Raw genomic sequence first — 17,124 nt, forward strand, 5'->3', positions numbered from 1 at the left:
GTGGGTCTGGGAGCCGTTATGTCACAGGAGGTTAATGGGGAAGAACATCCTGTCATGTTTTTAAGGCGGAAGCTTACCCCCTGCGAGAAAAATTATGCAATAGTGGAGAAAGAGGCCTTGGCAATAAAATGGGCACTAGACGCGCTGAGATATTACCTACTGGGAAGGAAATTTAAGTTGGTCTCAGATCATGCCCCCCTAAAGTGGATGAGCAAGAGGAAAGGGAACAACGCCAGAGTAACAAGGTGGTTCCTGGCATTACAGGAGTTTGACTTTGAAGTTGAACACAGGCCAGGAAAAACCAATGGTAATGCAGATGACCTCCCAAGGGCTTATTGTTTGATGGTTGGTGCCCAGCCCCCTGGCTTGGGGCAGAGGGGGGGGGGGGGAGGTATGTAGTAGAGTGAGAGGTAAAGTGTGGGACGGACGGTACATATCGCAGAGACTACTAGGATCTGTGAGGTAAACCCGGTCCGTCTCTCACTCCAGTACTCAGTTCCACCTGGGCCAAGTAGGTGAGGTGCATAGATGGGCGCAGGTTGCAGTCTGAAGAGGGAGGTGTGCCCTGTGTGAGCAGCAAAGGCTTACAGGGAGTGCTGAGCTGGAGACACTGCACCACGCTGCTGGGAAGGTTTGCTTTACTTTGCCCTATTGGAGTTTACAAAGACTTTTGGTGTTACTACTGCTGGACTGCTTATATAAAAGGACTTTCCTTGAACTTTCTGTTATCTGGAGCATGCCAGTACTTTTTGTTTTGTTCATCATCTCTGAATAAAGACAAGACGCTCCGCATTTGGTCGTGGTCAGGTGTGTTTCCCCCTGCATTGCTACAACACCGAGAGGTGAGCTAGATTCTCCTCAGTATATACACCCAGAGGTTAGCTAGATTCTCCTCAGTATATACACTCAGAGGTGAGCTAGATTCCCCTCAGTGTATACACCCAGAGGTGAGCTAGATTCCCCTTAGTGTATACACCCAGAGGTGAGCTAGATTCCCCTCAGTGTATACACCCAGAGGTGAGCTAGATTCTCCTCAGTATATACACCCAGAGGTGAGCTAGATTCTCCTCAGTATATACACTCAGAGGTGAGCTAGATTCCCTCAGTATATATACATAGAGGTGAGCTAGATTCCCCTCAGTGTATACACACAGAGGTGAGCTAGATTCCCCTCAGTGTATACACACAGAGGTGAGCTAGATTCCCCTCAGTGTATACACACAGAGGTGAGCTAGATTCCCCTCAGTGTATACACACAGAGGTGAGCTAGATTCCCCTCAGTGTATACACACAGAGGTGAGCTAGATTCTCCTCAGTATATACACACAGAGGTGAGCTAGATTCTCCTCAGTATATACACCCAGAGGTGAGCTAGATTCTCCTCAGTATATACACCCAGAGGTGAGCTAGATTCTCCTCAGTATATACACCCAGAGGTGAGCTAGATTCTCCTCAGTATATACACCCAGAGGTGAGCTAGATTCTCCTCAGTATATACACCCAGAGGTGAGCTAGATTCTCCTCAGTATATACACCCAGAGGTGAGCTAGATTCTCCTCAGTATATACACTCAGAGGTGAGGTAGATTCTCCTCAGTATATACACTCAGAGGTGAGGTAGATTCTCCTCAGTATATACACTCAGAGGTGAGGTAGATTTTCCTCAGTATATACACTCAGAGGTGAGGTAGATTTTCCTCAGTATATACACTCAGAGGTGAGCTAGATTCTCCTCAGTATATACACTCAGAGGTGAGCTAGATTCTCCTCAGTATATACACTCAGAGGTGAGCTAGATTCTCCTCAGTATATACACTCAGAGCTGAGCTAGATTTTCCTCAGTATATTCACTCAGAGGTGAGCTAGATTTTCCTCAGTATATACACCCAGAGGTGAGGAAGATTCTCCTCAGTATATACACTCAGAGGTGAGGTAGATTTTCCTCAGTATATACACCCAGAGGTCAGGTAGATTCTCCTCAGTATATACACACAGAGGTGAGGTAGATTCTAGTAAGTATATACACAGAGAGGTGTGATAGCATCTCCTTAGTATATACACAGAGAAGCATTAGATTCTCCTTAGTATATACACAGAGAGGTGAGGTAGATTCTCCTCAGTATATACACAGAGAGGTGAGGTAGATTCTCCTTAGTATATACACATAGGATGAGGTAGATTATACGAATCATTTCCTTAAGCTTTATGTATCACAGATTTTTTCAAGCTTAGAATTGAATACTCAAGTTGTGACCCCTTTACTTTTCCTATGTAGGACCTAAAGAATGGTCGTTGCAAATGTAACACTTGTACGACACTGGGAAGTTACATAATATAGGGGGTCACTTACTTTTGCACTTAGAATTGAATAATCAAGTTGTGAATGTTTTAGTTTTCCTATTTAGGACCAAAATAATGGTCATGCCAAATTTTATGTTTGTACGACACCAGGAAGTAAGAGAGTTAGTGGCCAGTCAGTGAGTGTTTTCATCTTTGTATATATATATACTAGCTGTTATACCCGGCTTCGCCCGAGTTAATTTAGTACAGGTGTTTACATGTTGTTTGCAGGGAAAATGAAGTCATAGTTACTTGAAAACCAAGGAATAAAATATGTATACACATATAGGAGTGTTAGATTCTCCTCAGACTGTATGTAGCAATGTCCCTCTGCAGAATGTGCAACCCCCACCACTCTCCTCACATTTTACTTTTAAAGGTAACGCCCCTTTTTATTCAAATTTACCCCCAGACTGGAGGTTGCAGCCCCTTCTTAGCCTTAGAGGCTCCATCCCTGCAGTGCATGGCGGCTTCCTTATGTACTTTATAGCCTTTCAGTATATACTCCTAGAGGTGAGGTAGATTCTCTTGAGTATATACACACAGAGATCAGTTAGATTCTCCTCAGTATACAAATCATTTCCCTACGCTTTATGGTTTCTGAGAAAAGAACTATGTAATGTATGGCGGCTTTTCAGTTTTTCACGCTTAGAATTAAATATTGAAGTTGCAACCCCTTTACTTTAGCCATTGGGTCATAAAGAATGGTTGTGGCAAATTTCATGTTTGTGCAGTTCATACGTGTGTTATTAGTTACGTTACATATAAGGGCACTTACTTTTGCACTTAGAATTGAATAATCAAGTTGCCACCCCTTGACTTTTCCTACTTACAACCCAAAGAATGTTCATGCCAAATAAGGGAATATACAGCTGAAAACCCCGACAACACAGACTCTTCTCTACATGCAGTCTCACCTGGGGAATCATCTGTAGGAATCCCCTCCTTACACGGCTGATACCCCCTCACATGTGTCTCTGTAGCATCAATAGGGATCAGATCTTCCTCCAGTTTCCCCAGCTGTGAAATAAATATTGTAAAAGTCATCACACAGTTGGAGAAGTCGTGTGGAAGGTTTTATATGGCCAGAAAAGGTCATTAATTAGTATGAGGAGCCGGAATGACATGACAGCAGTAGTGATCTGGGCCAAATAGCTGCAGGTCTCCTGTATAACTCCAACCTGTTGCTTCTTTATTCCAACCAGAAGTCTCCAGAACCAGAAAATAGTGATAAGATGTGGAGATCTAATGTCTGCGGTCGGCTGTAATCCTGCCATCTCCAGCTTTCTCATTACACAAGTATCAATCATATAATAAGACTAAACACAAGACCTTCCCAGCCGTCCTACAGACCAGAGGGGAGATTTCATGAGACCTTCTCTCCATTTACCTGATCATCCTGTGGAAGAAGAGGCCGGGGACATCTCTCCGCTGCTGTTCTCTTACTGGATCTACCTGCAGAAAACACAGACAGCCACTGAATTTATTCTCTACATACAAATAATAAAGGCTGTGTGGATTCAGTCCTGTCTATTACCTGGTGATAGGGGGGGCTGGTGGTCCTCCATCATGACGTCCTTGTACAGATCCTTGTGTCCTTCTAAATACTCCCACTCCTCCATGGAGAAAAAGACAGTGACGTCCTGACACCTTATAGGAACCTGACAACACAATGATACCGTCATCACCCAGACACGTTATACCGCCATAGCGTTACTGTGTAATGTCCCAGCATTCCCAGCAGCATCACCTCTCTAGTCAGCAGCTCAATCATCTTGTTGGTGAGTTCTAGGATCTTCTGCTCATTGATCTCCTCAAGTATCAGGGGGCGAGGTGGAGGCCCTGTGATTGGGCTTAGGGGTCTTCCCCATCCATCAGACACCGGGGCCTGACAGCCATCACTAGAAGTCTTCTTCACTACCGTGTAATCCTGTTTATGGGGAGATACATCCATAAATATCCCTGCAGACATTTCTAGAGTCCTCCCAGTCTGGTCCGGCAGTTATGTCGGCTCTTCACATCTGTGTTCCTCAGTTCTGTTGTTCTGTGAGGGCACGTGTATATATTGCTATATGTTTTTATATCTTTAGACCTGCGTGCAAATTCTATGCAATGCTTTGTGACAAAAAACCTAATATTCAAAATACGTAATATGCATTCTTAAAAAATCATATCAGATACGACAAAGGCTTCAGCAAGGCGGAGAAGACTGTTTCTTGGAAAATTACAAAGAGGAACAAGATAGAACGGCGATTAGCTTGGCAGTTTAAGGAACTTGCAACATCTTGCTCGAAGGACTGAGGAGAAAAAGAGAAGTGTCTGCTATGAATAAGGAACATGTGATTGATACAGCCGCCTGTCTGATTAACTTTTGCTATGGACAGTATTATGGACATATATGGTGATGCTATATATCTGGACCAATGAGATGCTATATGCTTTGTGTAGCAACAGGAGGGTATAAAGCCCTGTGTAAGCCAGTAAAGTGTCCGCCATTACTCCTGTACAGGGAAGCATACCAGACCTGTGTGTGGTGTTTTTCCTTTACCGTCGACAACAGGACATTAGGGTGGGTTTGACTGATGCTGTACTGATTGATTACCCTGACAGTTCTATTCTGTTGGCTGTTCGACATTTTACCAGCTGCAATAGTTTCCAGCATTCCGGCCGTCTTCACACTTGGCTGCAGCATTTACAGTACAGGCCATGCGGGGGAGATTTATAAAATGTCTTTCACGCGGTGCCGGTATTTTCTATAACAAATCTACTTAGTCTTTGAGAACTGCGGCAGATTCTAAATCCGCAGCGAGACTATTTATACTACGGATTTATGCTGCAGATTTTGAACCCCTGAAGAACAAAGGATAAAATCCACAGAAGTTTGGCAAGTAAGTCCGCAGCATAATACGAGCCATTTAGGCCACCTGCACACGAACGGATTTGCATTAAGGACTCCATGGCCGATGTCTGCACCAAATACCATCCATAGCATGCTACGGAAAAACGGTTTTTCCTGCACTCTTACGGAAAGAAATTGCGGTTTCCACAAGCGGAGGAAATATCGCAGCACAATTTATTTTCCTGTGATGTCTGCATGGATGGCTTCCATTTAAGTCAATGGAAGCTGCTTGACCCGCGGTCCATCCGCAACTGACATAGCAGGCAGGTCACAGATTCCAATTCATCACCTAGCGACGGTGTGGGGGAAAATATTGAGAAAAAAAAGTTGTACAGTGCGTGTCCGACAGCGAGCCGTGTGGACCATCCGCAGTACAGATGAAGAACAGAATAGACAGGTACGAGCAGATGCCAGCCGGGCACAGGGTCAGACTCCACTGTGGGCTACCGCATACAGAAATCCACCTCTTTGTGTGCAGGCGGGCTTAGATGTGGATTTGGCCCCTGCGTATTTCCTGCATAATAGCTGCAAGCTACCACTGTGGAAAGCCCGTAGTAATCATGCTTCATGTGAAGGTGGCAGAAGGACTGAATCGGCAGTAAGTCTTCTGACGTAGATGTGACCAGAGACTGACATAGATAAGAATGATGGAACGTGACGTCATACTCAGAATCTCTCACCCACTGACATAAAATGCAAAGTCAGAAAAGGGTCCGCGCTCAAAAAAATGGAGTAAACTGAGGACAGGTTCACATGTAAGTAATAGAGAGGTCTAACGCTTACTTGAAAGGAGGGGGGTATGATGAACAGATGCCCCCTCCTCAGAGTGTCCTCCACAAAGTGTAAGATTATGCTCCAGGGTCCATAGTGATAATCCAGAAGTTGAAATCCAACAAAACTTTTAATGAGGCAACGCGTTTCGGTGCAAAACAGGGCACCTTTCTCAAGCCATACAACCCACTGACATACCGTTCATGGTCGCAGGGGTCGCAATAGCGATGCGGTGCCTGCACAGAGGGGGCCCAGAGGCCACCCTCCGCCATATACAAATGCACATACAGTGCATTACCGGCTTGTCGTACTGCCAGCCGCGTGATTGTTACTCTGCGGCAGACAGTGCGAGTCAGACAACAGCAGAGCAGAAGAGGAGGAGGCAGGAGGAGAGAGGCAGGCAGGCACACACATAACATGGCTCGGAACAGAGGAAGCTGATGATGATGTCATACCCATGCACTTCTGCACAGTGTACAGCATCTCTGTGCCTGCTGGTCTCCTCACACAGAGAACTGGTCCGGGGTATGTACCGATCTGTCTCTCTCATCTAGTTATCTGTCTCTCTCATCTATCTATCTAACGACCTATCACTCTCATCTATCTATCTCTCTTATCTATCTATCTACCAAGCTCGCTCATCTACCTACCTATCTATCTCTCATCTAGCTACCTATCTATCTCATCTATCTACCTACCTCTCTCATCTATCTCTCCATCTACCTACCTATCTCTCTTGTTACCGCAATTTTCGCTATTCGATATACTGTGGGTGCCATATTAGATAGGAATAATGTACAGGCCTGGAGACCCTTTTAAAAGAGCACACGTCTAAATCATGTGTGCCAAGGTTCTCCTTTTATTTAGGCGGGTAAAAGTTTATATAAGGTTTTAAATCAGGAAGTTAGGTAATTTAGGATACAGTTACATGATTTTGTGTGCTGGTAGGTCATTCTCATAGGGAGGTATTTGTGAGGTAGCTGTGAGATCATTTACCCGGGAGGAGCTTCCCCTGAGCATGCTCTATTCATTCTTGACTTGTTGTTCGAAGGAAATACTTCCTGTGTTTCTCTCTAACCAGCCATTTCCTGTCCCTTTACATAAAGGCATTCCTAGATAGGTTTTCTGGTTAAAAACCGGTTTGACCAGTTTTTGGACACAAAGCACTGCTCCTTCAATTCTCGTGGAGGAGGGGGGGGGGATGTTCCCTTTCCCCAGAGGATTAGATTAGAGACACAATATAGCATCTTCACAGCTTATAAAAATACAGACAAGATGGTGAACCTCTCAGCCATCTACCAACTCTCATCTACCTACCTCTCTCATCTATCTATCTACCTTATCTGTCCATCACTGCTATATAGTTATGCATCTCCCTGTATAGACTGTATATAATTGCACATTTTGCACACAATTAAAAAATGCATCAAAAACACCTGCAGTTTCTTATAGTGTATGCGGCATCTTAAAAACGTATGTGGTCTTTGAATACCGCATGCAGATTTTAAAAATGTATTCTTTTATTTTATTTCAAAAGTATAACAAAAAACATGAACACACCCTAAGGCCGCTCTCACACATGCGTTCAGAAAACACAGTTCTAAATTGTGGCATTTTTACTGCAATTTCTAGCGGAGTTTTTGAACGCATGGTACAACATTTGACAGCGCTTCTAAATGCACCCCACCATTGTGATGCGTGAGGAGGTACGTTAAAAAACACAAAAATAGAACAGACAGCTCTCGAAAATCGCGGCATTAGGAACACTGCATTCAAGCTCAGGTCTGAGTAACCCCATTAAGGTCAATGGGAACATTGTACGGTGGTTAGCATGACGCTCGGGGCGCCGTGCTAATAGCGGTAAAGAGCAGTGTGGGAGAGTGGCCTAAGGGGCTACAAACAAGTTTTCCCGTAGTGCAGGATTTAGGCATGGGTACAGGGGGTGGGGGAGGCCCTGAGCTGAACTTTTGCACCCGGGCCCCTGAGCCTTTAGGTACGCCCCTGCTCTCACCTCTCCTGTAAGCTGAAAGAGTATCTCTAGGGTGAGGGTGAATAAACTCTCCGCCATCTTGTCCCGGTTCCTATCCATCCTTGTCAGGTCAATCAGGATAATTATCTGATATAGAAGATATCAGCCGAGGATCCTGAAAGGGAAGAAGACGAGACAATGTAATATCATACAAAATCCGCTATAATAATACAATTACCGGGCATTCCCCCTCTTCCCTTCCGCACCCCCGCTGAGCCCCAACACAGCCCCCTCCACACCCCCCTGCTCGGCCCCCACTGCTAACCCCCAGTTCATTAGCACCATTATCAGCCATCTTCTGTCTTCCTGACTGACAGGACTGCCACACAGCGCCACGCTGTTCACAGCATTACCTGACTTGTCCCACAAACCCCAGACATGCCGGGTGCAAGGATGGAGAAGGGGCTGAGTCAGGTGATGCTAGGAACAAAGCCACTCTGGGTGATACATAGGGGGCACTATAACTAAGTGGGGCAACAAAGGCAGCATTACAGCTTAGTGAAGGCACAAAGGGACTTCTTAATTAAAAAGAAAGAGACATTACTAATTTGTCAGACCACAGAAGATGCATTAGTACTATAGGGGAGTTACTGAGAGGTTAATTGGGGCAGTGTCAGGATGGACAGAGTGTGCAGGGACTAGTCGTAGCTGGAAGAAGTCTTCATGGCGGTCTGGGCCCAGAGAAAGAAGATAAATGGATGACCACAATCAGAGGACACATCACCTGTGATCACTGAAGGTAACTGCACTGTAATCACTAATACTGGAGGTAACTGCACTGTAATCACTATCTCTGTGTACAGCTGGTATGTTTTAGAGCTCTACCATCACTGTGAGGGGATCAGTAAGCCTCCAACACACAAGGATACACAGAATACAAGAACTTCTTAATGTGTGCATTTCTCCTTATATCTACATTAGTTAATCACTTTGCAGTGAGGCTACATTCACATGAGGAGCTTTAGATGAGGTTTTGGAGAGTCTGTGAAGAGCAGCATTTAAAAAACAAAAGCACCCCAAAAATGTTTAAAAAAATAAAGCAGAGGGGGCGTGGCCAGCTAATGGAGGAGTAGGACACTTCTCCACAGCGAAAACAGCGGAGAATCGTCCGCGGGAAGAGATACCCCGATACCCGCCGGTGGCCGCACGGAGGGGAGAAGAGATGGAGCAGCATGGCGGGACGGAGACTCAGAACCTGTGGCAGCGGGAAGCGAATCCCCGGTACTCACCAGCGGCCTCGCGGAGGGAGTGAGAAGAGGAGCGGCGAACCGGGACAGAGGCACAGCTTCCGAGACGGCAGGGAGTGAACCCCAGGTACTCGCCAGCGGCAGTGAAGAGGGGGGGGGGGGAGGGGAGTAGCGGCAAGCCGGGACAGAGGCACAGCATCCAAGGTGGCAGGAGCGGTGAGTGCAGCTGGCAGGCCAGCTACAGAGGAGTGGGCAGACATAAGCAGCCCAGAGTCGGGGTCCCCTGGGGCACACGTAGCCCCCCCTCACATAACTATGGAGAAACCCTCAGGAGAAGAGGAGCAAAAGCAAGCAGCACAAGAGGAAGGAGGCCCACATCAGCCCCGCTTGTCCAAAGGGTCCCTAATGCCACAGAGGGAGACAGCAACGACCCCTACGAGCAGTAAGCCCTGTGCAGGAGAGAAACCAAATAAGGGACTCCCGCAGCACACAGAGAATGGGGGAGAACCCCCACAACAAGGTTCACCCCAGACCAGCGCCCGCTCCCCACCAACGCACGGCTCCACGTCACTGCTCAGCTCCCCACCTCCGCGCAGTTTCTCAGAATTGTACTCCGGGCAGAGAGGCCCTACCATGGGCTCCGCAAACAGCCCTTACCCTTACCCCAACAAGCCAGCTACAGTAACGTCTCAGCCGCAGCAAAGTGACCCACTGCCGCTAAAAAAGCGCTATTCAGAAGAGGCCCAGACAGACCGACTCCCGGGCCTCAACAAAACCCAAATCGACCTAGGGGTCAATTACCAGGGGGAACCCAGTAACAGAGAGAGTCAAATATCAACACTTAGACTATCCACCCAGATCCCCCCCCCAAGCGGGTGGAAGATGAAGACTGGGATTGGAAAAAACGCCTCAAGGCTCTGCCGACCCAGGACCACATTGATGCTCTATTCCAGCAACTGGAAGACGCCCGTAAGGAAGATATGGCTTCCCTGCAACACTAGATCCGACAAATAGGCCAGAGAGTAGAGGCAGTAGAAGAGGCGCAGGAGAAGACCACTGAAACCCTAGAAGCCCATAATCAGGAACTACACTTACACTCTCAACAGATAATGGACCTCCAAACCCAACCCTCCTTAGCCCCCACTCTCCCACTTAGGGCTAACAGCTAGTTGAAGCTGTTATTTTCTGCCAAGCTTAGGCAGACCTTTAGTTCTAGGGGATCTACAGTGGCCCCTTTTCATTTCCGTTTACATTTATGTTGTATGTTTCGCCCTTCTGTTTCCCCCCCCACTTACTCTTTCCTCATGTGCCCTTCCACTACCCGCCCCCCCTTCAACCCATTCAAGAGAGAAAGAAAGCACCCACCCACCCGCATACTGAATGGCGAATTTAACCTTTTGCTCATTCAATACTAAAGGGCTGAACAGCCCACAGAAAAGAAGACAGCTCCTCTACCATCTCCACAGAAAAAAGGTGATGGTGGCTCTGTTGCAAGAGACCCATTTCAAAGCGGGGGGTGTGCCAATCTGTTCCTCCTCGTACTACCCAACTTGGCTACATGGCCCCGACCCCCTCAAAAAGGCGGGAGGAGTCTGCATCGCCCTTCATAGAACCCTCCAGAATCAACAAATTGATTCAGTGATCGACCTGGGAGGAAGGTATATTTTCCTCAAGCTGGAAATACTAGGCTTTGTAATCACCTTTGCCAATATTTATCTCCCAAACCAGAACCAAGTACCTTTTGCAACAAGAGTGCTGGAGGCCCTGACCAACTTCGCAGATGGATCAAGAATAATTCTGGGTGGAGACCTCAATATGGTAATGGACCCCGCCGTGGACTCCTCTTCGGGTAAGTCCTCCGTCTCCCGATCGGCAACCAGGACTCTTAAGAAAAAATTAGACACACTACAGCTAGTTGATTTATGGAGAATCCTACATCCAGAGTCCCAGGACTACACTTTCCATTCAGCAGCTCACAGCTCCTACAGCAGGATTGATTATCTCCTGATCTCACATAGTCTTCTCGAAAGTGCCGCGTCCTGCTCACACGGAGACCTATCATGGTCGGACCATTCCCCAGTCTTTGGAGGTCTTGTGGGCTGGGGATCTACCCCAAGATACCAGTCCTGGAGACTAAGTGATAATCTCCTAAGAGGCCCCATCTGTGTGGCCGCAATTAGAAAAGAGATTGAAATCTTCAAAGAGTCACATCTAGCAGATCAAACACCCGCGCCAATAAAGCGGGAGACACTTAAATGTATCCTAAGAGGTGTGTTAATCTCCCAAGGTTCCAGAATCAAAAAAGAAAGATCGGCTACCCTATCGGGCCTACTAGCCTCTCTGAGAGCCAAGGAAACTGCTAACAAACGCAAACAAAGCGAAGTCCTGAGATCAGAAATCAAATCAATCTGACAACAGATCCTTGAGATTTTAGACCAGCGCTCGTTGGCCCTTAGAGACAAGCTTAAAGGGGTTGTCTCGCAAAAGCAGGTGGGGTTAAGTACTTCTGTATGGCCATATTAATGCACTTTGTAATATACATCGTGCATTAAATATGAGCCATACAGAAGTTATTCACTTACCTTCCCTGCGCTGGCGTCCCCGTCTCCATGGCTCCATCTAATTTGAGCGTCTAATCTCCTGATTAGACGCGCTTGCGCAGATGGGTCTTTTCCCTTCGGCTCGGTCCGGCAGCAGCTGCATTTTGGCTCCGCCCCCTTGTACGCGTCATTGCGTAGCTCCGCCCCCGTCACATGTGCTGATTCCAGACTCCTGATTGGCTGGAATCGGCACATGTGACGGGGCGGAGCTACGAGATGACGCGTACAAGGGGGCGGAGCCAGAACACCGCTGCTGCCGGACCGAGCCGAAGGGAAAAGACCCATCTGTGCAAGCGCGTCTAATCAGGAGATTAGACGCTGAAATTAGACAGAGCCATGGAGACGGGGACGCCAGCGCAGGGAAGGTAAGTGAATAACTTCTGTATGGCTCATATTTAATGCACGATGTATATTACAAAGTGCATTAATATGGCCATACAGAAGTACTTAACCCCACTTGCTTTCGCGAGACAACCCCTTTAAAAAAGGGTCATTTGAGTATGGAGACAAATGTGGGAACCGACTTGCCAGAACCCTCCACCCCAGGGCCCACTTACGTATATACCCAAAATACAATCTACCAGCGGCCATCTGATCCACAACACCAAAGACATCCTAGAGGAATTTAAAGCTTACTATGATAAACTCTATAATATCACCACAGACACCCAATCCACAACACCACTGCTTAAAAGCGAGATAGACACTTATCTATCCAATCATGCACCCAAGAGCCTGGCATCTGCGGAGGCGGATGAAGTAGATCAAGACTTTTCACCCCAAGAACTATTAGATATAATTCAAAATCTAAAAGTAAATAAGAGTCCAGGGCCAGATGGCTATACGGACAGATTCTATAAACTATTTGCCGAAGAACTCTCCCCAATAGCTTTAGAAGCATTTAACTTAGTAAATAGAGGATGCCCATTCCCCAAACAGGTGCGGCAAGCCCATATCACCATCATCCTCAAACCGGGTAAGGACCCCTCGGCCTGCGGGAGTTATAGACTGATATCGCTAATAAACGTTGATATTTAGATGTTTGCCAAACTGATAGCAAACAGACTCCAGAACCTAATCCCTAGACTGATCCACTTGGAGCAAGTTGGCTTTGTCCAAGGCAAAGAGGCAAGGGACAACACCATCAAAACGATGTTCCCAATAGCCAGAGCCAAAGCAACAAAAACCCCTTTATGTCTCCTTTCAATTGATGCGGAAAAGCGTTTGATAGGGTAAGTTGGGCCTTCCTCTCTGCCACTTCGGGAAAAATTGGACTGGGCCCACGGATGCTCCAGTGGATCATGGCCCTATACCAAGACCCTACGGATAGGATCAGAGTAAGTGGAACCCTGTCTGAGCCGTTCAGAGTAAGCAATGGGACGAGACAGGGGTGTCCCCTCTCCCCCTTTCTATACATCCTAACCATGGAGACCCTAGCCAACGCCATTTGAAGTAATGACTCGATTAAATGCGTCAGAGTCAGCTCCTTGGAACACAAAATGGCACTAGTTGCCGATGATTTATTGTGGTATCTATCCAACCCCCGAGTCGGCATGCCCCTACTTCTAAAGAAATTTGAAAAGTTCGGAAGGATCAACATATACAAAATTAATGCGCAGAAATCAGAGGCCCTAAACATTTCTCTACCGCAGGCCGAGGTCTCCCACTTGGAGTCGGTACTCCCCTTTCGCTGGGTTGGTTCCCACTTAAAGTATCTGGGAGTCAATATCCCCGCAGAGCTATCACTAAGCTTTAAACTAAACTTCACTCCCTTTGCTGAGAAACTCGAGAGAGACCTTAGCAAATGGAGCCCCCTATATCTCTCATGGAATGGTCGAGTCAACGCAATTAAAATGAATGTATTGCCCCGATTTCCATATTTCTGTCAAACAATCCCGATCGGGCTCCCAAGAACATTCCTGAAAGAAATCAGATCCCTAATTTCCAACTCCGTTTGGAAAGGACGCAAACCGCGTCTGCGTTACTCACTGCTAAAGAGGGGAAAAGAAAAGGGGGGCCTGGGCTTCCCGGACTTTTCCCTCTACCACAAGGCTAACATTGCAAATTACGTCCTAGACATCCATAAAAGTAGAAACGCAAGGCTTTGGGTAGATATAGAACACACAGGTGAAATAGATGGCCTATACGGAGCCCCCTGGATTCTGCCCAAATGGATTAAGTCAATACCCAACATCTCCCCCTTTGGCCTACAACTATTTAAGACATGGGTGAGTTTTGCCCCCCAACATAGACTGGTCACAGTCCCAGGCCCCTTAACCCCGCTCATAGCAAATCCCCTATTTGAAGCTACTATAAGCCAGAAGGGGCTGCTGTCTATCCCAGCGGAGCCAACCCCCAGACTGAGGGACGTAGTGACGCAGACGGGCCTGGAACCCATGACCGAGATCTTGGACCAGTCCCCACCCTCAGCCAGGGTCCTAGCTTTAATACTTGCAGCTGAGAGGCTTTGTGAGTACGCTGATTCCGAAAGAATACCTGACAGTGCCCCTGACGGAGTTTGAGCAACTCTGCATATCAAGCCTAAGCCAGAGGCACATGATCTCCACGTTATATAAGATGTTGCTGGATCGGGAGACGGAGGAGGAGACCCCGAACTATAGGGAGGCCTGGGAACAGGAATTAGGGGAAAGTATCACGGAGGAGGACTGGTGTAAAATTTGAGCCCTAACCCACAAGCTATCCACAGCTGGCAAAATACAAGACCTCAACTATAAGATAGTCTCAAGGTGATATAGGACCCCCCGACCACCTACAGAGGATCTTTCACCAGTCCTCTCCCGTGTGCTGAAGATGCAGTGGGAGCCGAGGCACAATGACCCACATCTGGTAGGACTGTCGACCAGTGGCTGACCTATGGGACGAGGTGACAACCCTATATAACCACATCAACCACTCAAGAGTGATAATGACACCGAAACTAGCTCTGCTCTCACTATTCCCGGGCAGCAAGAGAGAGCCGCTAAATCAAGTCTCCTAAAACATTTCATATTAGTAGTGAGAAGACTCATCTCAAGGTTCTGGCGCTCTCCAACCGTTCCAACTAAGGGCATGTGGGTTGAAGAACTCCACAACCTCATGAGATTTGACGAACTGGGAGCCGAAGACCCAAAATCTTGGGAAGCATACTACAAGACATGGCAGTCATGGGTAGCGTTCAGAGGGTCGGACGACCTTAAACGATGGTTAGATCAAGGCTCACTTGACTAAACCACCACCCGGACCGGCGTTCACAGGACTCTCCACCCAGAGTCATTCCTCTGCATTTATTTCTCCTTCCAACACCCACTCCCACCCCACCCCCCCTTTTCATCCTCGTCTATTTCCCTTCCCCCTCCCCTTCTGTCCATGTGTGTGTTTTAGATAAGATAAGTTTACATGAATGGAAAGGTGGTACTGCTCCTACAATCTTAACCCCTTAGTGACGGCCCCATCGGGAAACTACGTCCTGTCTGAGTGGGCTTTAATCCTAGAGGACGTAGTATTATGCGTCCTCTTAGGATTAATGCCCCTCAGGCTCTGGACGTGACAGCTCCATGCTGTCAGTGCCCGTAGGTAGCCAACAGCATGGAGCTGTCATCCCGGGCTGCGGGCTTTTCCCCCCCGGCATTGCGATTGGCACTATCCAATGGATAGTGCCGATCGCAATAAAGTTTTTAAAAAAGTGAAAAAAGTTAGATATTCAGCTGCCCTGATGGATCAGATCCATCAGGGCAGCTGAAAATACTCACCCGGCTTGTCCGTGATGTCCCGCGGTGAGTGGGTCCTCCGGGCCCCGAGGCAGCTCTTCTGCGCATGCGCGCCAGACGTATGACATTACACGCATGCGCAGAAGGCCGGGAGCCCCGGCAGATTTAAAATCTCCTGGCTCCCGGCTCCTGAAGGTAGCCGGAAACCAGGAGATGTCCCCGGGATAGCGGCGATCGTGAAAAAGTTAAAAAAAAGATTTTTTTAAAAAGTGTCAGTTTCACCTCCCCTCATGGATTGGATCCATGAGGGGAGGTGAAAATCCTCACCTCAGGTCCGCCGGCGATGTCCTGATCTCCCGGGACCCGAGGTCCCCTTCTGCGCATGCGCACCCAATGTCAATCATCGGGCGCGTGCACAGAGGGGCTCGAGAGCCGGGAAATTTAAAATCCCTCTGCTCCTGGCTGCCATGTGTAGCTCGGAGCAGAGGGATGTCACCAGGGACATGATCACTGTTATCCAATGAATAGCAGTGATCATGTAAAGTAAAAAAATAATTTAAAAAGTAAAAAAAAAAGTTTTAAAAAGTAAAAAAATGTTAAAAAAAGCTTACGTTTTCATCTCCTCTCATGGATCATATCCGTGAGGGAGGATGAAATGACGTACCTAAGGCTCCCGGATTTATCAGCGGACCTTACCCCAGCTTCTGCGCACGCGCCAGTCGCCAAAATGGCAGACGCATGCACAAAAGCCGTGGATTGCCAGAGGAATTTAAAAATCTCCCTGCGCCTGGCTACAAAACTTAGCCGAGAGCCCAGAGATTTCACGGAGAGCCGCAGTGAGCGGTTCCTGATCACGTGTTCGCCGTTATCCAACGGATAATGGCAACCACGTCAAAGTAAAAAAAAGGTGAAGCTTCATCTCCCCTCACCGATGCGATCGGTGAGATGAAATGAAACTTTTTACCGGAGGCCTCCGTATTTAAACCCCGACGTGAACTTCCTCTGTGAACTTTCATGGATTCTGCACATGCAACCACCAGCAAAACACCGGACACATGCGCAGGAGTCAGGGAGCCCAGGAAATTTAAAATCTCCTTACTCCCAGCGATCAACGGTTGCCGAGAGACTGGAGCAGTGACCTTGTTGAGCGGTCGCCGGTCACGTGATAAAAAGGTAGCGATCTACCTTAGGCCGGTCTCACATGACTGGATAGGAATTACGGATTCCGCATGCTTCTGATCCGCGGTAATACACGGATCAATCGCATTGGATTACACAATTCCGCTCCCATTAGTGGGTCGGAATTACGTAATCCACTTGTAGAAAAGAGAACGCAGGAAGTTCTATTTTACTGCGGATATCCGCAACATAGAGCCCATTGTGCTCCATTGTCGCAGATATACCCGCAGCCCATACGCAACTACATTGTGTACGGACTGCGGGTACCCGTGTCATCACTAAGCGCCGGTGCGGGAAATACAAACAAAAAAATATGTAATGCGAATGACCGCCTGTGTGAGTAGGCAGTTATGCGCAGTACATTACGCGGCCGTACGCAGGGCTCACACCCAGGCTCATAGCTGGGATTCGCT

General features: G+C 47.5%; 1 protein-coding gene across 2 annotated transcripts in view; it reads right to left on the bottom strand.

Annotated features, from left to right (window-relative positions):
- Window positions 1-3,833: 3,833 nt before the first annotated feature.
- LOC136624479 (gastrula zinc finger protein XlCGF66.1-like) overlaps window positions 3,834-17,124 on the bottom strand; it is an 89,379-nt gene continuing 76,088 nt past the window's right edge. The window contains exons 1-2 of one of the 2 annotated variants that reach the window (XM_066598462.1): window positions 4,090-4,499; window positions 3,834-4,000 (exon numbers count right to left, since the gene is read on the bottom strand). In XM_066598462.1, coding sequence (XP_066454559.1) covers window positions 3,860-4,000; window positions 4,090-4,311 — 363 coding nt within the window. In that variant the 5' untranslated portion in view covers window positions 4,312-4,499 and the 3' untranslated portion in view covers window positions 3,834-3,859. Of the gene's footprint in view, window positions 4,001-4,089; window positions 4,500-17,124 lie in introns of those variants that run through there. The other variant, XM_066598460.1, reaches the window with a different exon arrangement.

This window comes from Eleutherodactylus coqui, chromosome 4, assembly GCF_035609145.1.
Source record: "Eleutherodactylus coqui strain aEleCoq1 chromosome 4, aEleCoq1.hap1, whole genome shotgun sequence".
Taxonomy (NCBI): domain Eukaryota; kingdom Metazoa; phylum Chordata; class Amphibia; order Anura; family Eleutherodactylidae; genus Eleutherodactylus; species Eleutherodactylus coqui.